The following is a 24,116-nucleotide window of genomic DNA, read 5'->3' as shown; positions in this document are numbered from 1 at the left end:
TCCAGCAGGCCAGGCTGCTCAGCTCTGGGCAGTGTGGTCCTGAGCGGTCTCTCCATGCCCCAGCCTTGACCTTGTGTCAGTGCCTGGCACAAAGCAGAATGCGTGCTGAGAGAGGGAATACATTCAGCCAAACAAAACTGTGAGCTCATTTATTGAGCTGCATCCACGGCCAGAGGCACCCTCCTCTTGTGTAGTTAGAAACTCGTAGAGCCTCCTTTTCAGAGCAGGAAAACGAAGCACCGAGAAATAAAGGCCACTCGTCCAAAGTAGTGCAGCTACTCGGTAGCAGCATCAGGGACCCCAGTCAAGTCTCTCTGACTCCAAAACCTGAACATGTCCACCGATGTCACGTTGCTTCTCAAATGCCACATGTTTGCTGAGCACCTACTAGGAGTCGGTCACCGGTCCTCCCTATCCCCCACTGCCCCACCCACACCCCAGGTCACAGGAGCTGCATGGTGCATTTGGGGTCACCAAGGCTGCTGCAGGGCCAGCGGGGGACAGGAGTTCTGCTGGGCAGGCCCCAGCCCTGGGCCGGCAGAACTGAAGATCTTGCACTCACCAGGCCACCTTCTAGAAAGCCCCTCAGGTTGAGATCCCTCTCAGGGGCTTCCCAGCAGGTGGAACCTGTGGAGGTAACCTGCCTGATCCCGGCACCCACTTCCCCATTCTTCTCTTATGTCTCCCCCCACCATGGGCGCAGGCTCCCTTACTGTCCCCCAGCGAGGAACGTGAGCCCTCACGGACCTGCCACAGACCTGGACCTGAAAGCCGTCGGCACTGAGCTGGCCCAGCAGAAGGGTGTGAAAGTGAACACCAGAATAAAGCCCCGCAGCAGAGAGGCACCTTGGGGGCCTCGGGGCCCGGGGGCCATAACTGGCCTTGTTTGTGTATCTGAGTGATCACTAAGGTGCTGTCAGAGCCCTCCGATGCCTCCCTTGAAATTCCAGCCCCAAGCATGCAGAGAGATGGGAGGCCGGACAGGGAAAGAGGTGGTAGCCTGAACTCAGGACAGACCGACAGAGCCGGGACAGGCGGTGGGAGGCAGGAGGCACAGAGTTAATGAGAGCCTGGGCACGCGCACACGCACGCACGCACACACACAATGACATGAAGAGGGTTGCTGGAGTATGGCCCAGGGGGATGAAAGCCACAGGGCAGAGCGTACTGGCAACAGCCTCTTCTGTCTGCCTTCCCTCTGGCTGGTGTCAAACACAACATCTGTTTTCAAGAACAGGACACAACTTCGTTTTCTGCTTCTTCCACGCTCACCAAGAGCCCCATGGGCATTCTGATGTGTTCTCTGATGCCTGACATGAGCTGCGGGCCTCTGCAGGGACAAGGTAATGTCACTAAGTGTCCGGTGAGGCCAGGATGGGGCTCACCCCGCAGTCATGTTCATAGGACCCCGATGAGGTGGCAAAGCCACAGGGACGTTGGGAATTACGGGTTACATTTTTTTTTTTAAAGATTTTATTTATTTATTTGACAGAGATTGCGAGAGCAGGAACACAAGCAGGGGGAGTGAGAGAGGGAGAAGCAGGCCTCCCGCCGAGCAGGGAGCCCGATGCGGGGCTCGATCCCAGGGCCCTGGGATCATGACCTGAGCTGAAGGCAGATGCCTAACGACTGAGCCACCCAGGCGCCCTACGGGCTACATTTTAAAGCTCAAGGGGGAGTGTTCAAGGATCCTGAGTGGGGCCCACAAAAGTCGGCCATGGATGCTACTGTAAGTTCGAATTCTGTGCCACTGGGACACATATTTCGGAATCAGCCCCCCTGTGTTTTGACTAATCACAAAAACAAATGTGTCCTCTAGAGAGGACGTCCCAGCAATGTCCAGGCACCTCCAGAAAACCCAGGAAAAGAGAAGTAGCAGAATCGTCCACCTTGACTCCCTCTGGGCCCGGCTTGCCCCAGGATCGTGTCCCCTTCCTGGCTCTAAGTGAATGCTGCTATGGACACGGTGATTTTCCTGACGAGTTATATGGCGTTCAATACTTTCAGTATCTTGGCATCCACCAGGGACTGGGCTGAAGGACAGGGAATGAAGCCTGGGAGCCCAAGAGAGTCACCCCAACCCCAGTCCTACAGGGTTCCATTCGGTCCCATCAGCTCCTGCCCCCGTGCCCTGCTGTCTGCTCAGGGGAGCTGGCCTTCGGGAAGAGACAGAAGACCACAGCTACAGATCCAAAGGCCAACACTGACCAACAAAACTCCCAGGCCTCCCCTATAACCCCACCAGACCTTAGGCCAAGAAACACAGAGCCAGCGTGTTTGAGACAAGCTGACACAAACACTGGAGGACAGGTCTCCAGATCAAACCCCAGAAAGAACCCCTGGGCCACCAGGGGCCTCGACTCTGCTTCCAGGCCCTTCTCTGAAAGCTTCTTGCCAAGGGCCCTGCTTTCTGACAGGTGTGTGTGACTTTCAACAGGGTTTGGGTGATGTTCGCTGCTCTCTTTCTTCCAGTTTGATTTACCCACTTGGGAAAGGAAATGGCTGGGCCCCATTGCAATTGTGGGCCTCCAGTGCATTGAGAACCAAAGTTCGCTGGCTAGTGGGTGCGGAAGCATCTCAAAACCTTTCCATATTCGGTGCTTCCTTGGTGCCTCACACAGCGCCCCCGGGGACTCATGATGGCTGTCCTCATTGTCAAAATGCAGAGAAAAATTCGGAGGGATTAAGTGACAGACGAAGTGACATAGACGCAAAGTGGCAGTGCTGGGGTGGGGGTGAGGGGGCGGGGTGAACCACAGTGTCTCTGCTAACAGGAAAAGGGGGAAGAGCATCTTCCCTCCATCAAAGGGGTCTTTCCTGGTGCCTCCATTCAACCGGCATTTATTGTGGGCCAGGACCTGCTGCGAGACGCTGCAAGATGCTGTGGGGTTTTTGGTTTTGTTTTTGTTTCTATAGCAGCAGGGCAGCTATTTGCTTACTGAGCATTTATGAAGTGCCAGGAGCTGGGCCACGCATGTATGTAAATCATCTTACGCGACCCCCGTCACCCTGGGGCTCGGCGTGGCTACCTAATTTGCCCAAATCGCTTTGCTAGGAGGAGGCAAGGCTGGGATCCAAAAACACATCTTTACCCAAAGGACGCCAGCAAGCATGGGAAAGAGATGGGACAGTGTTTGTGATGCAGGCGGGCCGCGTCTGAGGACCCCAGAGTGGGGGTCCCGCAGGACCTGCCAAGAGGGTCCTTGGCTTTGTGCAGGATGAAAAGCAAATGTGTGCCAGAGGAAGTAACGGCCTGAGTGACAGCGAATAGTGTGCGTGACAGTGTACTTCTGACAGAGTGTTGGGAGACTCGGAAAGGAGAATGAGTCTTGTCGTCAGCTGGGGCTAGGGGTTTCCATTGGAAAGGAGTCTAGGGGACGTGTTCCTTCGGGAATCCAGGGTAGGGTCAGAGCAAAGACGAGTGATGGTGAATAACAGGTGTTATCTTATAAATCACTGAAGGGATGGGGTATTGATGCCAGCATCGGCCGAGGTTTGTTGGAAGCTGATGCCCTGGAACATATTTGGGATCTGGCTCCTCTTAGGTGTCATCAGGTCTTTGGGGCCTAGGACAAAACTCAGAGAATGATTAACCTTTTTGCTTCCCCTGGAAGTGGGAACATAGCTTCTTTGGCTTATTTAGAGGCAAAGTAAAGAGTAGGAGTAAATGAGGCCCAGCAGAAAGAGTGGGGATGGAAACTTTCTACTTTTTGTTCTATGTTTTTTTTCTTTTTAGATGTTTCTTGCATGGTTTGTCCCCTCAGGCCTTGTCCACAGGGCTCTGAGAAGCCACAGGAATATGTAGGTGCAGACTCAAGACCCGGCTTCATCTCCAACACTGGGGAAAAGGATTGTACATCATGGGGCTTAACCCTGTGCTCCCCTACGCCATCTGGACAGCGCCCAGGTGATGTAGGAAAGACATTAGGGTTCGAAGCCAACGGCTGAGAAAGAATTCTTGGGATGTCTTTTGTGCAAAAAGGTGGTTTTATTAAAGCTTGGGGACAGGACCTGTGGGCAGAAGGAGCTGCACTGGGGTCATGATGAGTGGCCCATTATAGACTTTCAAGTTGGGAGGGGGTCAGGGATAGCGTAAGTCTCCCAGGTATTTTGGAAGCAAGGTTTCCAGGATCCTGAGGGGGCTAGCTCTTGTTGGGAAAAGGTCATTTGTTACCGTCTAGTAAACCCTCAGTCATGAGACCCTTCAGATGTATATCGGTGGGTCCTATGCTTGGGGGATGATTGCCAACAGGTATCTTGGGGGGTAGAGATAAAGGAAGTTTCCAAAGGAATTTTTATGTGTTAGACTTAAAGGATCCTGGGAGTCAGGCTAAGATTGCCTTTTGCCCTTAGCAAAGTATTAACACTGAGGCAGCTGAGTTCCTAGAGGAACGTCACTCTGCCTGTTTCAAGGACTTGTCAGTGGGCTGTAGGTGGTAAGGAAATTTAATTTTTCTTCTGCCTTTGTTTCCCACATCACAGGGAAAGGGACCTCCCAGGGTACCCACAATGCAATGCCTTTAATTAAACAGCATCACCCTCAAAACATTCTCAAGAGATTTCATTTTTTCCCATCCCGTTACTACACAAGTGAATTTGAGGAAAGCCTGTTTAAAAACCAGTCATTACTATTGACTTCCTGGTGGTTCTTCTTAATGAGTTCCTCACTGTTCTGGCAGTATGCGGCTACATACGCCCATCTTCATCTCTGGTACCGTGGAAAGGCCTTGTGCCCGACACCAAGTCCTCGGCATCCATGGGCAGACTTTGAGGGGGTATGCACATTTTATTTACATGGCTCCCATGCAAGCTTTGCTCACTGTGACTTTGGCTAAGTCATCCGAACTGTAACAATTTCTCCATTAATAAAGTAGGAGTTGCTACCCTACCACATGAGAATTAAAGATGTGAAAAGAGAGACGAGGCTTGGGGTGTCTGGGTGGCTCAGTCGGTTAAACTTCTGCCTTTGGCTCAGGTCATGATCCCAGGATCCTGGGATCAAGTTCTGAGTCAGGCTCCTTGCTCAGCCGGGGGCCTGCTTCTCCCTCTGCTTCTGCCCCTCCCCTCAGCTTGTGTGCACGTGCTCTCTCTCTCTCAAATAAATAAAATCTTCAAAAAAAAAAAGAGAGAGAGAGAGACAAGTCTTTCTAAAACCAGCACCACTGACTGAATGGCTTCCTGGGCAGAGCCTGACTACTAGTGGTACCCTGAGGACAAGCGGAGGAGGGGGGTGGCTGGTCTTCCCAGTGCCTGTGATGGGAGGAAGTGGTGCCCACATATGTGTTCAGCTGGCACGTGCTGGTTCATTCCCTGAGTGCCTACCATGTGCCAGCCATGGGGCTGAGCACTGAGGATGCAAGGCCCTCCTGCGGCTCAGTCCAGTTGGGGGGGACAGATAATAAACAGCAAACAAGTAAACTGAGAGGCAATACCTGCAGATATTGATAAGTGCTACACAGAAAATAAGACAGGATGCCACAACCATCTTGGAAAACAGTTTGGCAATTTCTTTTTTTTTTAAGAGTTTATTTATTTGACAGAGAGACAGTGAGCACAGACAGGGGGAGTGGGAGAGGGAGAAGCAGCATCCCAGCTGAGCAGGGAACCTGATGCGGGGCTCGATCCCAGGACCCTGGGATCATGACCTAAGCCGAAGGCAGATGCTTAACCCACTGTGTCACTCAGGTGCCCCAGTTTGGCAATTTCTCAAAAAGGTAAATAGATACCTGCTATATGATTCGGTCATTCTGCTCCTAGACATCTACCCAAATAGATGTTCAGTGACTATCACCTGAATGAATGAATGAATGAATGAATGAATCTGTTTTGCATGTCTTTCTATATTGAAGGTACAGAGATAAAACTTGGCTGAGGCAGACATGATAAATTTATTTTTTATTTTTATTTTTTTTAAGATTTTATTCATTTATCTGACAGAGAATGACACAGTGAGAGAAGGAACACAAGCAGGGAGAGTGGGAGAGGGAGAAGCAGGCTTCCCGTGGAGCAGGGAGCCCGATGTGGGGCTCGATCCCAGGACCCTGGGACCATGACCTGAGCCGAAGGCAGACGCTTAACTGACCGAGCCACCCAGGCGCCCTGGGACATGATAGATTTAAACTTGAATTCCAGAAGTGTGCTCACGAAAGCTATCACCCCAAAGCCTTATAGAATATGCTTTGTGGGGGCCCATTTGTCCTCGCACAGTCAGGACTGGGTCATGGCTCCTTTGAGAATAGTCACTTTCCTTTGTTCCTGTGAGCTACCCCCCAACCCCAGCCATCTGGGTCTTGTGCCTCCTCCCCCACGCCTCCCGCCCCAGCCGGTCAGGATGAATGCAGTGTCACTGTGTGAGCCAAGCCGCAGGGACATTCCACAGACCCAGCCTTGTGCTTCCTCCACAATCTGTCTTCCCCTTCTTTGCCTCACTCCATCCTTTGCATCCCAGCCTGGACTACATTTTCCTGAGATGGAGGCGGTGGAGCTGAGGGGCCGAATGTCAAGGTCCCAGAGCCAGACCTCCTCGGTCCCCAGCCCAGTTTCATACCAACCAGTGACTTGGGCAATCCTTCCAACTTCTCTTAACCTCAATCATCTTACTGTAAACAAGGATGAGGATAGTACCTGCACCATGGGGTCACTGTGAGAATTTACTACTGAGAATTGACTACAGACCATTTTTCACATTGTCTGCCACAAATTAAGTACTTAATTAATGTCCGCCTTAATCTAGTACTTGTTTTGCATTTTCTCCTCCTAACGTGATCATGGTCTTATTACACAGTTATAGGCTTGGAAGAAACACCTCTAGGATCTGAGGTGGATGGGGACTGTTTCTTAGAAGAGAACTGATGGAGGCCACTGGGTGGCTCAGTCAGTTGAGCATCTGCCTTTGGCTCAGGTCATGATCCCAGGGCCTTGGGATTGAGCCCCGTGAGGGGATTAAGCCCTGCCTCAGGCTCCCCGTTCAGGGGGCAGCCTGCTTCTCCCTCTCCCTTTGCCACTCCTCCTGCTCCTGGTCTTTTGTGCTCTCTCTCTCTTTGCCAAATATATAAATCTTTAAAAAAGAGAGGGGGGGGGGCGCCTGGGTGGCTCAGTCCGTTAAGCATCTGCCTTCGGCTCAGGTCATGATCCCAGGGTCCTGGGATCGAGCCCCGCATGGGGGTCCCTGCTCAGTGGAGAGCCTGCCTCTCCCTCTCCCTCTGCCCCTCCCCCGTACCCCCATGCGAGCTCTCTCTCTCTCTCACTCTCCCTCTCTCTATCTCAAATGAGTAAGTAAATCTTTTTTAAAAAATAAAAAAGAGAATTGATAAATAATAATATAATGTTATAATATCCACCATTTATTGAGGCATTACTCTCTTCTAGGTATCACATAACCAATAATTAACAATAACCAGGGGTGCCTGGGTGGCTCAGTCGTTAAGCGGCTGCCTTCGGCTCAGGTCATGATCCCAGGGTCTTGGGATCGAGCCCCGCATCAGGCTCCCTGCTCAGCCGGAAGCCTGCTTCTCCCTCTCCCACTCCCCCTGCTTGTGTTCCCTCTCTCGCTGTGTCTCTCTCTGTCAAATAAATAAATAAAATCTTTAAAAAAACAAACAAACAATAACTAATACTTAATGACAACAGTAGCCAATCCTGATTTAGCGCTTACTATCTGCCAGGCCCTGTTCTAAATGCTTTTTGTGTATTAACAAATCCTAACAACCCTTTGAGGAAGATAACTATTATTGTCCTCATCTCACATATGAAAAACCTAAAGCACAGAGAGGCAAAGCAACTTGCCCAAGTTCCACCAGTAAGTGGCAAAGCCAGGATTCAAACGCCTCTTCCCCTGTGTGCTAACTCCGCAAAAACCAAACTAGGTGTAGCCATTTCCCAGCTCAAGATCCCAGTGGCAGGCGTTGGGGTGCTCTGTCCCCTGGGCTGGAGGACTGTATCTCCAAACAGGGCATAATATTAGGCCAGTGGGCCCTGAAGCCCTACAAAGGTCCCCCTTTCTTTGTGTCTGGAGGGAGCACCTGTCTTGATCCGATTTCAGGCCCCTCCCACTCCCCCGTCGCCAATCCCGGGCAGATTCTCAACCGCCCACGTGGTTTCTCCCTCCTGGAGACCAGCAAGCGCTCAGACCAACCCTAAGGGGACCCTTACCCCAAGCGACTCTAATAAAAGCTGATGTTCTCCAACTGAGAATTTTCTCTGGTTATGGGTGAAGAATGGGGTGGGGAGGGGTGGGGTGAGGGTAGTCAACAGCCTAAGAGAGATGCCAGGTAAGAAAGACAGCCCTTTCTTTCCTCAATTCTTCTCATTTACAATTGAGGGGCACACAGTGTTTAGATAAAATCTTTTTGTTCTCTGGTTTTCTTCCTTCTGCAGAGAGGTGTGTGTTTAGGTTTTCTGCTGGTTTTCCGGCTAGATTTTCCTAAAGTTTTTGGTATATAGACTCAAGTGGACTCCAACCAGTATATCGATAATAACCTCCTGTATTGGTAATAACAATAGCTCATGTGTATTGCCCACTTACTAAGAGGCAGGCACTTTACCTTGACAAAGACACTATCCTTGACCAAATTCTAGCTAGGTTCCTCTGAGCCCTCTTCTAGACGAGGCCTGGGCTTCTCTGTCAGCCTGTCCTTCCTGGGACTGCAAGATCCAGTTTTACCAAGACTCCTCCTAAGTCAGTTGAGTGAGAATCGCCCCCACCCTTGATATCTGGTCACCCTCCATATCTGATCAAGTTCCCCATCCCCCATCTTTGGTGTCTACGTCCTGGCCTGCCTTTAGCAAGAATCCTGCTGGGTCAGTTTAGCAAGAATCTCCCTACCCTTTATATCGCCTCTTGGTATTTTCCATCCGCTGACCCCTCCCTCTGCGCCTGTCCGGGCTGTCCTGGGAAGCGAGCTTCCTCACTCCCCCCCCCCCCATTGCAATACCCCTGCAACGGTCTTGAATAAAGTCTCCCTTACCGCTCCAGCAAGTGTCAGAATAATTTTTTCATCCTCAACATGAATGAGTTCATCTAACCTCGCAAGGATCCTGAGAGGTAGGTACCATCAAAGTGTCCACTTAGAAGCGAGGAAGGAGGGAGGAGAGAGGTCTCCTTGGGGGTGAGACATCAGCTGTTGGCACCTGGACGTTCCCGCAAGTTCTCCGGCAGCAGGTGGTCCCATCAATCCATCTGTTGGGATACTAACCAGGCAAGATATGGCGTCCTTTGCGACACAAATCCCCATATTCTCCAACAGCCTGCCGGAACCGCGTGGGAGGCGGCGGGAGCTAGAAAGCCGGAGGGAGCAAGGCGCCGGACGCCGTCTCCTGGCAACCGGGCCGGGGTCACGTGACCCGCCTCACGTGGCCGGGAGCGGCGCCGGAGACCGAGCGGCCGCCGCGAGCGGGGCGGGGCGGGGCGGGGCGGGGCGGGGCAAGTTCGTTTCCCGAGTTCCGAGCCCAGGAGCCCCAGCGGCTGCCGCGCAGGTGCCCTCCGCCTGGGTCGGGATGGAGCTGCCTACCGTGAACCTGAAGGTGGCGACGGGCAGGGGGGGGCGCGGGCGGGGCGGGCTCCCCCAGAGTGTGTGGGGCGTTTGCTTTTTTCAAGAAGGATTTCCGAAGTGAGAGGACCGAGAGCTCGGGGCAAGAGGGGGTGGTAGGGAGACAGCGAGAGCGTGGCCCCCAGGTGGGAAGGACGTGAGCAGACCGGCCATAGCAGGGAGGGGAATCCAGGGAAAGGCCAGCAGGGAAGACCGAGGGGGGGCTGGAGGCGGTAGGGGAGGGAAAGGGCCGCCCGTTCCCCTTTGCAGCCTCGGCGCCTCCGGCCCGGCCCGCGAGTCCCGGGAGCCTGAGGATCGCTTTGGCCTGCGCGCCCAGAATCCCCTGGAGAGAGGGAGGGAGCGAGCCGCGGGGTGGGGGCGGGCCCTGAGAGCCCAAGGGGTCTCGGCGGCGGCCACCTGCCGGTCGCCCAGAGAGGAGGCTAGACCTTTCACCTGCACGCCCAGCACCGCCCCGCTGCTTCGTTGGCTTCATCAGGTTAAGAAAACCCGAAATTCCCAGACCCGTGGTTTCCAAAGCTTATAAATCCAGCGTCCTTATTTCATAGGAAACAGGAACTCCAATAGAAGTTACTTAGAAACAGAAAACCCCAACTTTGTGCCCTTAGGAAAGCACTGCGCGGCTTCCTGGGGTGTCTTCATTTCCTGTGGCATGTTCTCAGCTCCAGATGCCAGTGGCTTCTTCATTTTGTCCCCGGCCCTGCAGGCGGGCTCCGCTTCTGGACTGCGCTGACGGCAGAGGGGCTGGGTGGGGCCTTTAGCTTTGGGCTGGAAGGTGTGAACGTTGGCCCAAACCTGCCATTTGGGGTCTCGGTGCTGTCCCCCTAGAGACTATATCCAGGAACGCCCTTTTACTCCCCAGTGACAAAGCATTTAGCACACGTGGTGTCCAGCACTGAAGGAATCTAAGAGACAGAGGACCACAAAACAACACAATCCATATTTGGATTATTAGACGGGGTCTGTTATGACTTAACGGAGGCAGATTTCCCTTAATCTCATCTCCCTCCCAGACGCTTCCAGCCAGTTTGGTTTACAGGAGGCCAGCCGAGGTTTGTTGGTATCAACATTCACTGTGTTCCAGGCAGTGTGGAGTCAGTGCCCACTGCCTTTTCTCTGATGAGAGATTTGCCTAAAATCATGGCTAAGAGAGCATCAGGCGAGGGACAGAGCTGCAGGAATGGAGAGGGCAGGGGGCCCTCATTCCTGGAGCATCTGTGGTATGCCAAGTGGTTCATTTGATCACAGCCACTTCTGAGAAAGCTGATATTGTCGCCTTTCTTACAGATGAGCAAACTTCGGGGCAGATAAGTAACTTGCCAAAGTCCCACAGGGATTAAGTGGCAGAGTTAGGCTTTGAACCCACTGGGGTCAGACTTCAAAGCCATATCCTCTCCTGGCCACCAGTTAGGGCTGACTTTGGCCTTGACGGTGTCCATCCACTAGGAGGGCTTCGTCTGTTTGGGGCTTTTTTTTTTGAGCAACTTTATGGGCCTGACAGGCCCAGTGTGCCCACAGGTATGAGCTGTGCTGGTGTTCTCTGCCCCAGAGTGAAACGGGGCGGGGGGGGGGGGGGTGAGTGGGTAGGGGAGGGCCTTCCCTTGGCTTAGGAAACAGGACCCCAGGTTTCCAAAGGTCTTAGCTGCTACCAGTCAGAGACCAGTAAGTGCTGGGAGGCCCTGAGGGGCCAAGGTTGCCAGGGAATATACATCCCATTGAATTTGAATATCAGATCAACAGTGAATAATTTTCTAGCATAAGTATATCCTAGGCAATATTTGGATCACACTAACAAAGGGCTTATTAACCAAAATTCAAAACTAACTGGGCATTCTGTATTTTTGTTGTTGTTGTTAAATCTGGCCACTGTAGGGAGGGCGGCTGTCGACTCCTTGCTTGTAGGCACTTAAGTGGGATGTTCTGAGCCAGCCCCTCAGGAGCTAGGAGAATGCATGCCTGTGGACCTGCATTCCCTCGTTTCATCTATTCCGTGGCATTTGGCTGAATCCTGCTCATGCCCAGCCCTGCCGGAGTGGTCAGTGGTGCCAGGTGAAAGAAACAGCTGCCCCAGGCCCTTCACACAAAGGGCCATCCCTAACTGAGTCCCATCTATGAGGAAGTCCCAGCTTCCTGTCTTCCACTGTCTTCTGTCCAGCCACATTGGCTTCTTTTCAGTTTCCAGAATGTTCCATGCTTCCTTCTGCCACAGGGCCTTTGCAGGTGCTGCCCCTTCTGCTTGAAATGCTCTTCTTTGATCTCTGCCCCTAGTGAACCCCCTGCTCACCGTTTTTACCCTGGCTTAAATGTCACTCCCTCAGAGAAGCCTCCTAACCACCCCACTCTCCCCCACCCTACCCCGTTGTAGAATGAGGCTCCTTTTCCTTTACTATAACTGTCCCTCAGAAAGAAGGTCTCACTGGATCCCTCATTCCTAAGACGATGATCTGATCAGCAGGTGTCTCCCATGACATAAAAGTTCTGCCACAGCTGCCCTGCTCACCACTGAGCTCACCGTTGAGCCCCCAGGGTGGGTGCCAAGCAGATGCCAGGGATGCCGAGTGAAGTGTTTGAGAAACTTAGCACCATTTGATCATGTGTTTCAAGCCTCTGGGAAAAGAAACCTCATGGAGTCTTGTGAGAAAAGGCTGTGGGAGGAGGGTCCAGGGAGTAGTGTAGCATTAGGGTTAAGGACTCAGGAAGCCGACTTCCTAGTGGTAGCAATGAGAATGGCCACGCACTGAAGGCTGATCACCTGGTGGGCGCTGTGTTGTGTGTTTCACATGCCTCTCCACCTCCCTGGACCACTAGATCCACAGAACAACCCCATGACATAGACGTGATGGTCCCTACTTTATAGAAGAGCAAACAGCAGTTCCAAGAGGTCAGGTGACTTGCCCAAGATCACACAGCTTCCAAGTCATGGAGCCCCGGCTCCATAGGATCAGATCTGCATATTTGGCTTCATTGCCCACACAGTTAACCACTGGCTGACTCTGCCTCCCCAGTATGGCATTCCTGACTTAGGTCTCTTAGCCTCAGCTACCCTTGGGGACCTTACTGCCTCATGTAACAGGCTGCTGAGTGTTTACACAGGACTAATAGAACTATATTTCCCGTATTGATCTGTCTGTTGGCCTTAGGTCTGTCTACCTCCTGTCCTAGAAGTCTCTCGCCCCCCACCCCATTCGCCCCTGGGCCCTCTAGTGGCACATAAAGGGTCTAAGTCCTGGTCCCCATTACCCCTTGGCTTCCCCTTAGCCTTCCCTTCTGGTTAAACCTCCTCATTTCCATCCACCCTTCCCTTGCTCTTCCAGATCCTGACAGCATAGCACAGACTTTGCCACTTACTAGCCCTGTGACCTTAAGCAGGTCTCTTAACTCTCTGACTATCCGTTTCCTCACTGTAAAAAGAAGATAAAAATAAACCCTACCTTCTAGGGTGGTAAGAGGAGGATCCCGTGGTCCAGGAGTTGGTGGGGCATTACATTTTTAGTAGCAGAAAAAGACCAGATAGAGCTATCAGACATTTGCATCTGAGCTCTCTTGTTTGTAAGTATCACACTGTGGGCCGATTACTTAATCTCCCGCTGCCTCAGTGTCTTCATAAGTAAAAGAGCATGAATAGTCCCCCACACACAGTGGCCAAGTGTTCAAGGCAGTGCAGACACATGGCAGGCAGGTCCTTGTCAGGAGGTGCGTTGTTAGCTTGTTAGTGCTGTTACAGGATGCCTGTTCCACGTGGGTACTTATGGTTGTTACGTGGATTTGTACAGTGACTGTCAGACACCTCTCTGTGGTTGAGGCACCCCACTGGGACATATGGGGGCGGGGGATAAGGATTGCGTCCAGTTCGCAGAGAGTGAACCTTGGGCATAGACGCAAAGGGACATGGCCCCTGGACCAGAACCCAGGCCTCCAGTCCAGCATCCTGTGACCCCCAGCTGCCTTGGCTCATCCTCCCTCCCCTGCCCCGTCTTCTGGGGAAAAGCCAGGCAGCGTCCCGGGCGCCAAGCACTGTATGAAGAGTGCAGGAGCTCCGATCTCTCTTTGCTCTTGCCCAGCCAGGATGGGCTGCCCAGGCGCATTCTCTCAGAACGCAGTGCCTTCCTCCCCTAGTCTCTCAGGCAGTACCTGAGAATCCCTAGTGTCCCCTTGGTTATCAGAAACCTTCCCAGCAGCCGGCAGACAGTTCTTTGTGCTGAGATGAGTCACTGTTCCCTCCTGTGTCAGGAAGAGCCGGGCCCATTTGGCTCGGTTTCTGGTTGGAGCTCTTCTGGACACCAGGCCTCTGTAGGCCTGGGTGGGTGTGCCCTCCCATTACGAAGATGGGGAAACTAATAAAGAGGAGAATTCGTCTTCTGGGGGTTTCTATTCTCAGGGGCTTAAGAGACATGATCAAAAGTGCTAAGTTTCTTAACTATTTATAAAACAAAAGTGACGGCACATGGAGGGGACACAGTATGTCTTTAGGGGTCCTCAGTGTTTCCAGGTTGCACTCTTCCCAAAACAGATGGCTTAGTTTTGGACTTCGGGCAGGTGCTCACTGCGTATTACAGGTCTTTCTGGCGCTTGGCAAAATATTTGTCTCACGGGTGACACAGCCATTTCCCCACAGGCTTGCCTGCATCTCAGCTGGCTTCCGGGTCTCAGCTTTTCATCTCCCCTTCATCAAGCAGGGCTCTGCAGGGCCAAGAAGTACCCACGTGTTAAAGACCCACTGTGTGCATGGTCTGGATGTGGGAACCAGAGCACTTGGAAATGAAGATGGTTTCTGGAATAGAAGCCAACAGTGGGGAAGGCTCAGGTGTTGATTTTCAGGAGAAAGGTGGTCATGTGACCTGCCTCCCCTGTGCTCCCTTCCTCGGTGTTTGCGCTCAGTCTGAAAGCCGGACACCAGGACCACTGCGGCTGGTCACATGCTGGGGCCTTTGAGGCAGGGCTTCTCCCCTCTGTGGACAGGGTTTCCTGTCAAGACAGAGGGGGTATTGGTTGGCTCTTGAGATAAAGATCAGAATTCTTCCCCACACCCCCAGGCCTGGCCCTGCCCACCCCCCAGCTTCCTGTCTGTCTTCCACTGTCTTCTGTCCAGCCACATTGGCTTCTTTTCAGTTTCCAGAATGTTCCATGCTTCCTTCTGCCACAGGGCCTTTGCAGGTGCTGCTCCTTCTGCTTGAAACGCTCTTCTTTGATCTCTGCCCCTAGTGAACCCCCTGCTCACCGTTTTTACCCTGGCTTAAATGTCACTCCCTCAGAGAAGCCTCCTAACCACCCCACTCTCCCCCACCCTACCCCGTTGTAGAATGAGGCTCCTTTTCCTTTACTATAACTGTCCCTCAGAAAGAAGGTCTCACTGGATCCCTCATTCCTAGGATGATGATCTGATCAGCAGGTGAGACATAAAAGTTCTGCCACAGCTGCCCTGCTCACCGTTGAGCCCCCAGGGTGGGTGCCAAGCAGATGCCAGGGATGCCGGGTGAAGTGTTTGAAAATTTAGCACCATCTGATCATGTCTCTCGAGCCGCTGGGAAAAGAAACCCATGGCAGACTAAGCCTCCTCTCCCTCGGTCTCCCCAACTTTGTAACGGGAGGATCACAGCCCCCCAGCCCCAAAGAGGCCTAGTGCTCAGGCCACACCGGGCTCACGGTCAGGTTCGAGCCGTGGCTCTGCCACTGGGCAGCAGTCACTCACCTCGGAGCCTCAGATTCCTCAACTGTAAACGGCACCTCTGGGGGTTGGAAGGATTAAAGGCGTCCACGTACAGAACACGCAGTGGTGCCCACACTGAGGAAGCGCCCCAGGGCAGAGGTAGCCAATCACGAAGCTCCCTTCCAGAGCAGAGGTAGCCAATCACAAAGCTCCCAGAGCAGAGGTAGCCAATCACGAAGCTCCCTTCCAGAGCAGAGGTAGCCAATCACAAAGCTCCCAGAGCAGAGGTAGCCAATCACGAAGCTCCCTTCCAGAGCAGAGGTAGCCAATCACGAAGCTCCCTTCCAGAGCGGAGGTAGCCAATCACGAAGCTCCCTTCTAGCGCCAGCCTTCCGTAGAGTACACACGTGGCTTTCTCAGGGGCTCGGCTGCTCCGTAAAGTCAGGAGCTTTGGTCCTTGCAGGGCTGTTCTCCCAGCTTAACGACTCTCTTTCAGGCCATGGCACCAGAGCCCTTTTGGTTCACTCGCACTGGGCCCTGGGGGGTCAAGGTGGAACGTCCCGGCCGTTTCAGCTCCCCCCATGTGCAGAAAATGTCCACATTTGTCACAAGCTCCAATGGCTCCCCTCCGCTGAAAGCCTGGGCCCTCCCACCCTGCGAAGGTTGGGAGCACCGGAGTCAGACTTACACTTGAACTCGAGTTTCACCCCACCATCGGTGGAATCTAGATTAACTTAATTTTCCTCGGAGTCTAGTTTTCCCATCTGTAAAATGGGAATGATCATGGTGTCTGTTCCAGAGGCTCTCGTGAGGCCCAAAGAAGGAGGCGTGAGGTGTTGGCACAGAGCAGGTGTGCAGTAAATAGTAACTCTTCTCGAAGGGCTTTTCCCTCCAAAGCCAGAGTTCTTTCTTGCAGGTGGCAATCCCCATTTCTGCCCTTTCACCGGCAGAAGCCTGGGCCCTTCACTGCACACTCTTGCCGTGTCTACCCTCACACTCAGGCCAGTACACTGCCCCCTCCCCAGGCTCTGGGCATCCCCCCTCCCAGCTTGACACCCCCCCAATCCCTTGAGTAACTCTTTCAAGGTCCCCCATCTACCATTGGGACCCCCATGGAAGCTCCTGACTTGGGACTCCTGACCCCTGCTGGTGTGGGTCCACTCCCTCTTCCTCCCCATTTATGTTCCCTCTGCCACCTCTGGAACACCTTGCTCTCCTCCCTTTTGCCTGGCTGGTCCCTGCCTATCCCTTAGCAGGAGCGCCCTCCTACTTCCGAAGCTCCAGCTGACAGCCGCCCTGCCCTCCCCATAGCATCTGCTCCCTCCTTCTTCATTTGCTTTCCAAGCAGGGCCCTTTTGATTACCAAGAGTAGAGACAAGTTCTAGTAAAGGGGGCTGCGATTTTCAGGACATATGGGAAAATGAAAGGGGTAGAATGGTGTAGAAATCTAGAAAAAAATCCACCCTCCTTGCTGAGGCCCTCGCTACCCTCCCCCTGCTCTTCCCCTCCTGCCCCCTGGTGCTCTCCTGCTCCTTGGATGCAGGTAGCAGACAACCACTGTGCCCCACATTGTACCCCAGCTCTGTGTGCCAAGAAACCAGCCTCGTTTGAGTCCCACTCCTCCCCCCAGCCATTCCCTGTCCAGGTATATCCTCTGATGCCAGAGCAGATTGCGAAGCAGGAGGGAAGCAGGAGGGCGTGTGGGTGTCTGCTGCCCCAAGGGAGTAGGGCCGAGTGACATGGCAGCTCCCCCAGCCTGACCTGCACTCTTCCTCCTTCACCCCTGCTTCGCTCACTGTTGCTGGTGTTTTGTTGTTGTTGTTTAAACATATTTGTAAAGCCCTGTTAGGTGCTAGACAGGTGCTTCCTGTGTTTTCTGGCTCCAGAAGCTCTCCCCACCCCTCCCCAGATTGTGGTCTCACTCATAGTTCTTTTCTTTCCTTCCCCCAGATGATCCTGCTGGTTCACTGGCTGCTGACGACCTGGTGAGTGACTCCGCAGGTGACCACTTCTGTGTCCACCTGTCTCCCAGGATCTGGGTCCATATACCCCCAGGCTCTCATCCATGTGTCTCCTGGCCAGTTCCAGAACTAAATAGCACCTTTGTCAAGAATGTCATCAGCATCTCCATGTCCCAAGAATGTCTGAGGGGCAGGCAGTTTCCAGAGGCCTCTGCCATCACCTCCCCCCATCCCAGAAGCTTCAAGCCTTTATCCTAGGGGAGGTGGCTGGCCCAGGGCAGTCCCCACAGCTCAGATCCTCCTCCAGACATTGCCCAGGCCCCTTCAGGGGCTTGGCATGACTCTGGTCTTTGTATCTGGAAGGTGTGAGGTGCTAAAGCCAGGGGGCCCGTCTCACATAGCCTGCTGGACTCCCTGAGGCAGCTGTGGGGTGGATGCCGGCTAGAGCTCTGTGTGTCTGTGACCTTGGGTCAGTCACTTAGACTCCCTGAGTCATTTTCTCACCTATAAAATGAGTGCATTACTGACCCTCCCATTTAGCCTGTAAGGTCACTGGAAGGTGAAAGCCGAGTTTTAGAAACTGTAATAACCACTAACATTTCTTGAGGGTGTCTAGGAGCCAGCCACTGGGCTGAGCACCTTCTGTGGGTTGGCTCCACAGCTCAGCAAGTAGATATTTTATGATCCAAGATACAAGGTGGGATCACTTGCTTAGGGGTGGACCCTATTTCTTATATCACACTCCTGCCCAGAGATGGCAGACTTGGGATTCAGATGGACCTGGGCAGGTCCTGGCTCAGCTGTGGTCCAGCCGGGTTACCTTAGGCAAATGGCCCACCTCTTGGGACCTTGGTTTCCATCTGTAAAATGCGTATAAGGATAGCGCACATCCCTCAGGGGCTGTGAGGGAGAAGCATGTTGTGCTCATCCAACACTCCCCGGGGCCTGCCACAGGCTTGATTTCATTATTACTGTCTGTTTTACCTGCCGAGCTATGGGGCGATTTCCCTGCCGAAGCAGGACTGGAAACCGCTGAGCTTCTGTGTGCATTTTGCAGACCTTAAAGTATGCTGCACATGTAAAATGGTTGTGAATAATGCAGACAGTGAAAGTCATGGCTAATGACTTTGGGAAGCAAGGTCAAAATACAGATTTCTCAGTCATACCCCCCAAGATTCTGAGTTGTGGTCTGGGCTGGGGCCCCCGCACTAGCTTCTTAAAACCAAAAAGTCAGGTGACAAAGACTATCAAGCTGAGTCAGGTTCTACACTTCACAGCTTTGTACGCGTTCTCTGTAGGGAACACTTCAGAATCCAGAAACCTGACGTGACTCGGGTGCCTCTTCCCACAGGGGCTGCATCACGTTCTCGGGCCCCTATCCCTGGGCCAACTTCACCATCCTGGCCGTGGGTGTGTGGGCCGTTGCTCAGCGGGACTCCATCGACGCCATAAGTCTGGTGAGGTGGGGGAAGCAGGGAAGGGACCGGCCTCGGGGTGGTCTGTGGCCCCCCTCTTACCTCCCTTGACCCATCCCAATCCTGTCTCTTCCGAGGAAGGGGGCCCCCACCCCACCCCCTGTTTTCCATTTCTAAAGCCTTGTCAAGAAGCCAGCTACCAGCCCAGGTGTGTCTTCACTAGCCTGGCCCGCTTCTCAGCCTGCCTGGCTCCGGGAGCCCTGAGTCTGCTCAGTGCCTTCCCCCGAGAGAAGCATGGGCGGGGTCCCCCCAAGTGCCCCAGCTTGGCCACTCCTCGAGGGCACTGGAGCATGTCCCCGATAACCCACCTCTAGGGCCCTCTTTCAGCAGGGAGCCCCACGAAGAGGGAACTGCTGTACTTCGTGAGGTCAGAGTGGACACAGCCCTGCTGAGCTCTGCCATGGGGGAGCTTCCCAGCACCCACTGCGCCCCGAGGGGCAGCCAGCTCTCCAGCAGGGCCTGTCAGGATGACTAAGAAGGGAGTTCCCTGTGGTGCAGACGGATTGGGTGAACTCCAAGGGACCTTACATTTCAGAGGTTCTGGAACCAAGTCTTGTGCCTCATAGTGGCCACAGGCTAGGTCCAGACCTGGGTCCCCACATCCCTGCACTGGGTGCTGTAGTCCTCGGTCAGGCGTCTCACCCACCAGGTCCTGCCTGCTTGCTGATCTGTTTTCCAGCAAAGCCTAAGGACACAGGAGGGCACAAATGGAGCTTCCAGTCTGGTGTTCGTGGTAAGGGAGCCATGAGCCGTGATGGAGCGTCAGGGTGCTCATAAACCCTGATGGCACATGGCCCCCCGGGCCCTGCGCCTGGCCTGTCTTGCAGTTCCTCGGTGGCTTGGCGGCCACCATCTTCCTGGACATCGTCCACATCAGCGTCTTCTACCAGCGGGCCGGCTTCACGGACACAGAGCGCTTTGGTGCCGGCATGGCCATCCTCAGCCTGCTCCTCAAGCCCTTGTCTTGCTGCTTTGTCTACCACATGTACCGGGAGCGCGGGGGTGAGCTCCTGCTCCATATTGGTGAGGCCACCACCTCCGGCCAGCTCCCTGACTGCCCCTCTCGCTGGCCAAGGTGCTGGCGGCGCCATCTTCCACGTCTCCCCTGTCTCTGGCTTGCCTGACCCACAGCCCCTGCCCAAGTGAGCCGGCCTTGCCCCGGGGACGAGGGCTCAAGGCGTGGGGGTGGGGGAGGTGGGTGCCGACACTGACGACCAGGCTAGAAGGTCTACAAGCTCCCGTCTCTGCTGCACGAGCCCAGGGCTCCCATCCCAGCCTGCTGTGAGCTTTCCCGGGCATCAGGCTCCGGGCAGAGTTGGGGGCAGGACCAGAGCCCCGTCGCAACCCGAGCACAGATGCAGCTGGGTGTGCCCCAGTCCCGCAGGCAGCTCTGGGCGGCCTGCAGCCTGAGGCTGGTAGGCATCCACGGGGCCAGCCTCTCCTCTCAGCCCCATGCCTAGAGCCTCCCCTCCTGCCATGTGGGGTCTGGGTGGCCAAGGGAGGGGGTCTGCTGGCATGGGCCGTGGAGCCTCAGCCGAAGCTGGCCCTGAACTGCAGGTGCTTTCCCTGCTAATGTCCCGGTCACCTCAGCCTGGCCCGCCACTGCCCCTCCCACACCCTCCTGAGCGGCTGGGCCATTTTCCTGTTCTCTCTCACATACTGCTCATCTCCTTTCAGAGAGGTGGGGAGAGGGTGGGGGTGGTCTTCCACTGTCCCCTCCCAAGAAGAGAGGCCCGGAGGGGCCCATGACCCACCTAGAGGGGCAGCTGGGCCAGGGCAAAAGGCACCTGTGGCCTCCCCAGGGCTGATCTCAGCAATGCCCTGGGGTTGCGGGGAGTCACTCACATTCCTTCCACTGGGCAGATGAAGGAGCTGGTGCCCAGAGCCCCTGGGACTTGTTCAGCGTCAAGTGTGCAGGGCAGAGAGGGGAGCAAAGAGCATGGGCACTTAGAGCCCTCCCCCCTTCCTAGGACCCCCAGCCCAGAGCTCTGGGCTCTGCAACTGTGCCAGCTCTGGGCCTTCTGGTTACAGTAGCTCGGGGTCCACTCTGCCCAGGAGAGGAGCCTGTGGGCCAGGGCTGGGCGTCCCTCTGCTCAGATGCGTGCTGCTCTGGGAAGGCCCCAGTGTGATGGCCAAGAGCACTGGCTTTGGGCCCATGCTGCCTTGGCTTGAATTTTAGTGTCCTCCGCATCAAGCACCATACTGGGGGCAAGTCAGTTCATCTCTTTGACCCTCAGTTTCCCTGTCTGTGAAGTGGGGGCAACCCAAATACCTGCTCTGGAGGGCTATGGGAGGATTGGCTGAACACCTGCTAAAAGCCGGCGGGCGGGGGGGCTGCTGCCCCCGTCATTGTCCCAGTGCCTTCCTGGTGGGGGGTGGGTGGATCTTGGTTGGGACTCAGTAGACTGCCTTGAGTCCTCACCCTTCGTTTTTTCCTTCCCCCCTCATCCCCCCCACCCTCAGGTTTCCTTGGACCATCACAGGAGCGCGGTGACTACCAGACGATTGACTCACCAGAGGCGCCCACAGACCCCTTTGTAGGCTCGGAGGGCAGGGGTCACTCCCCGCAAGGGTACTGAAGCCAGTCTGCTTTGGCCCCAGCGCAGGGGCCAATGGAGCAGACCCCAGAGACAGCCCAGGCTGCATCGCCCTCCTCGTGCCTTGGATGGCATTCTAGAGATGTTCTTGACCTCCACCCCCTTTCTTGGACTGTGTTCTCCTGTTGCCCATCTCCCTAGTCAAGTGCCCTGAGTGGCCTGGAGCCCCGTGCACACCTGTCCCAGACTCCCTGAAGCCTCCTCTCCCTTCAAGGTACCCCAGTGGTCTGAGGCTGGGAACCGTGGTCTCTTTCCTCACTTCCCTTAGCGGCTCCGTGTAGCCCCCCCGTCCAACCATGCCTGAGCCAGGCCTTGCCCAAAGTTTATTGATCTCGCCCACGGAAGCTCTGAGAGCTTTGGGTGATGCTCAGTCCTGGGAGCAGCCCGGCATGGGAGTGAGGTCCCTGTGCTTCTCACTGCCTGGTAACTTGGTGCTTGGGGACCTCAGGGCTGGAGGCAGGAGGTGTCTGCAGCACCTGAGACCCCCCACGGCCTCCAGCTGCCCTTCCTACGGCCATGGCATTCACATTTGGGGAATCGGTAGCTGGGTGTGTTTTGAGCCATGGTTAATCTCCCAGCCAGGCTGGGGCCTGGACCTGCCATTCCTGAGAAGATTTCTCCTTTGAACCCGCAGGGAACCTGGGCTTCGCCACCCATTTTGTTGTGGCAGGAGGAAGCAGGGGCTCACTCCCCAGCTTTGGCCTAGCCAAGGCCCCAGCAGAGGAGGGCGCTGTTTGGTGTGGCCAATGGGCATCCATGTCTCTGAATCAGATGACTTGGGTATTGGTTTACATCCCTCTCTGCCACTTTCTGGCTATGTACCTTTGAGCAGCTTAATGTCTCTGACCTCAGTGTCTCCTGGAAAAGAGCTAATGCCTGCCCCGGGCGTGATGAGACGAATGAAGTGTGCAGTGCCTGGCCCTCGGAAAGCTCCCTAAGCCACAGCAAAGTTGGTGGGTTGCTCCTTGATCCTGTGATGATGTGGGGTCAGTAGGCAAGGGGCGACCTCTTCCCGGTAGACCCTATGTCCTGGTGTCAGGGCTGACTGAAACCGGTACCCATCCAGAAGCCCCAAGTGTCCCATGGCCAGGGTCCTAATCTACATTGACTGGACCAAGTGTTGACCTCAGGGCCTCATGGGCCTGGGCTGTCCCAGGCCATCCCGGCTTGTCCCCAGCACAAAGAGATCAAGGCCTAGTGCACAATCCCACCACCCTCCTGGGGCTCGGTACGTGGTACTGCTGAGTGCGGGCCGCAGGGCTCAACTCTGGGGCCTGCTCTCAGGGAACAGACATTAAGAGTCCTCTGGCAGGAGGCAAGAGCTCCGAAAGGGACCCCTGGGAAGGGACCAAGGGACACCGAGTGGCTGCAGCTGCAGGAAAGCTAGAAACAGTTTCACCGTCAGAAGGGGACGAATAGATAACCTGTGGTACATTCATTCTATGGATATGGTTCAGCAGTTCATGTGAATAAACCAGACCTAGTTCTATTGACGTGGGTCCCCCTATGGTGAGCAAAACAGATTGTAGAATGGTATCTTCAACATGAGCGTTCACATGAATTTAAAAACCTCCAAGCGATATCATATGTCATTCATGAGCATATATGTAGTGAAATACAGAAGTGTGGGCTAGAAGGAAGGACCCTTCAAGGTCATGGCTGAGGCAGCCTTGGGTAGGGGAGAGGTGTGACTTTTGGGGCATGGAACTAAAAACCCAAGTTCCGGTTCTCTTGTTTATACCAGTTCCTGGCACACGGCAGGCTTGCGCTCTGCGCGCTCCTGTGTGTATGTGGTGAATATGTCAGATTTCCAAAGGGAATGAAAAGGTGGGGGGGCCACAGTGGGGGGACAGCTAATAGAGCCTGTGTCAAGCAGAGGGGAGAGTATATTCAGAGTCCCCGGTTCCTCCTAGTCCCAGACCCTCGAGTCCGATCAGATCTTTATGGGGGGCAGAGGAAGGCCCCTGTCTTAAGTGGGGGTCCCCAGAAGCAGACCCTGAATGCAGCGTCTGGCTTGGTGCAAGCAGGGGTGGGGGCTGGGCTTTCTGGTCATTGGCCAAGGGCTGCTCTGGAGTTGGGGGACAGTGACTTAATCTCCCAGGCTACTCTGGCTCCCTGACCAGGCAGGCCCAGTGGCCCCAGAAGCTGGAGGGCTGTCCTGCAAGAAGAGTGCCACCAGAGGTACAGGGACAGCGAGGGCCACCAGTGGGGTGCCCCCCTTCCAAACGGCAGGTCTCGTAACTGACGTTCGAACATTCATTCAACAAGCAACCAAGAGCCTATGGGAGCTAGGAGTCTTCCAGCTGCTGGGGATACCCAAATCAAGGGGAAAAAGCCCCAAGTACCAGGAGATTCCATTTGGCATGAGAGGTTCCAGGCAGGGGAACAGCTCATAGGAAGGCCTGAGCAGGTGTGTGCCTGGCCAGACTGTTTCTGGGCACGGTCGGGAGGCCGGAGTGGCTGGAGCCAAGGGAGGAAAGAAGGAATGAGGTCAGAGAGGCATTAGGGACCAGGTAGCAAAGGGCTAGTAGGTCATTTTGAGGACTTTGGCTTTTTCTGAGTGAGATGAGGGGCCGCTGGAGGGCTTTGGGCAGAATGGGACACGATCTGACTCACACTCTAAAAGGACAGTGTCGATGGCTTGGGCTGGGAGGTAGAGATGGGGGTGGTGACAAGTGGCCGTGTTGAGCAGAACACCATGCACCGATTGTCCCTTCCAGGGAAGGACATCAGGCAGTTCCGCCCACTGTTGGAGTAATCAGAGGCTCCAAGGAAAGCAGTGCGGTCAGTCACTGGCTGGACAACGCCTTACGCCTAGAAAAGACCAGATCAGCCTTGGCGGCAGGCGGCGGTCCCCCGTGGCCAGCAGTAACTGACGCAGGGCAGTTGGC

At 54.6% G+C, this 24,116-nt stretch overlaps 1 protein-coding gene and 1 non-coding gene across 3 annotated transcripts; one reads left to right on the top strand and one right to left on the bottom strand.

Moving 5' to 3' along the window:
• Positions 1–3,734: 3,734 nt before the first annotated feature.
• Positions 3,735–3,917, bottom strand: LOC123860684 (small nucleolar RNA SNORA73 family). The gene has a single exon (XR_006794802.1). It is a non-coding gene; the product is annotated as a small nucleolar RNA SNORA73 family (small nucleolar RNA).
• Positions 3,918–9,495: 5,578 nt separating this feature from the next.
• Positions 9,496–23,319, top strand: AGTRAP (angiotensin II receptor associated protein). Of its 2 annotated transcripts, none has more exons than XM_045898698.3 (5): positions 9,496–9,522; positions 17,143–17,177; positions 18,505–18,610; positions 19,456–19,630; positions 21,092–23,319. In XM_045898698.3, exons 1-5 carry the CDS (start codon positions 9,496–9,498, stop codon positions 21,205–21,207), a joined length of 459 nt encoding a protein of 152 aa, XP_045754654.1. In that variant the 3' UTR covers positions 21,208–23,319. The 2 variants fall into 2 exon arrangements, with proteins under 2 accessions (XP_045754654.1, XP_045754653.1); XM_045898697.3 differs by having other exon boundaries at positions 19,456–19,651.
• Positions 23,320–24,116: the final 797 nt, after the last annotated feature.

This window comes from Mirounga angustirostris, unplaced genomic scaffold, assembly GCF_029215605.1.
Source record: "Mirounga angustirostris isolate CCGP_5_RB_7025 unplaced genomic scaffold, mMirAng1.0.hap1 SCAF_4, whole genome shotgun sequence".
In the NCBI taxonomy this organism is placed as follows: domain Eukaryota; kingdom Metazoa; phylum Chordata; class Mammalia; order Carnivora; family Phocidae; genus Mirounga; species Mirounga angustirostris.
This window is presented reverse-complemented; position numbering and strand designations above follow the sequence as displayed.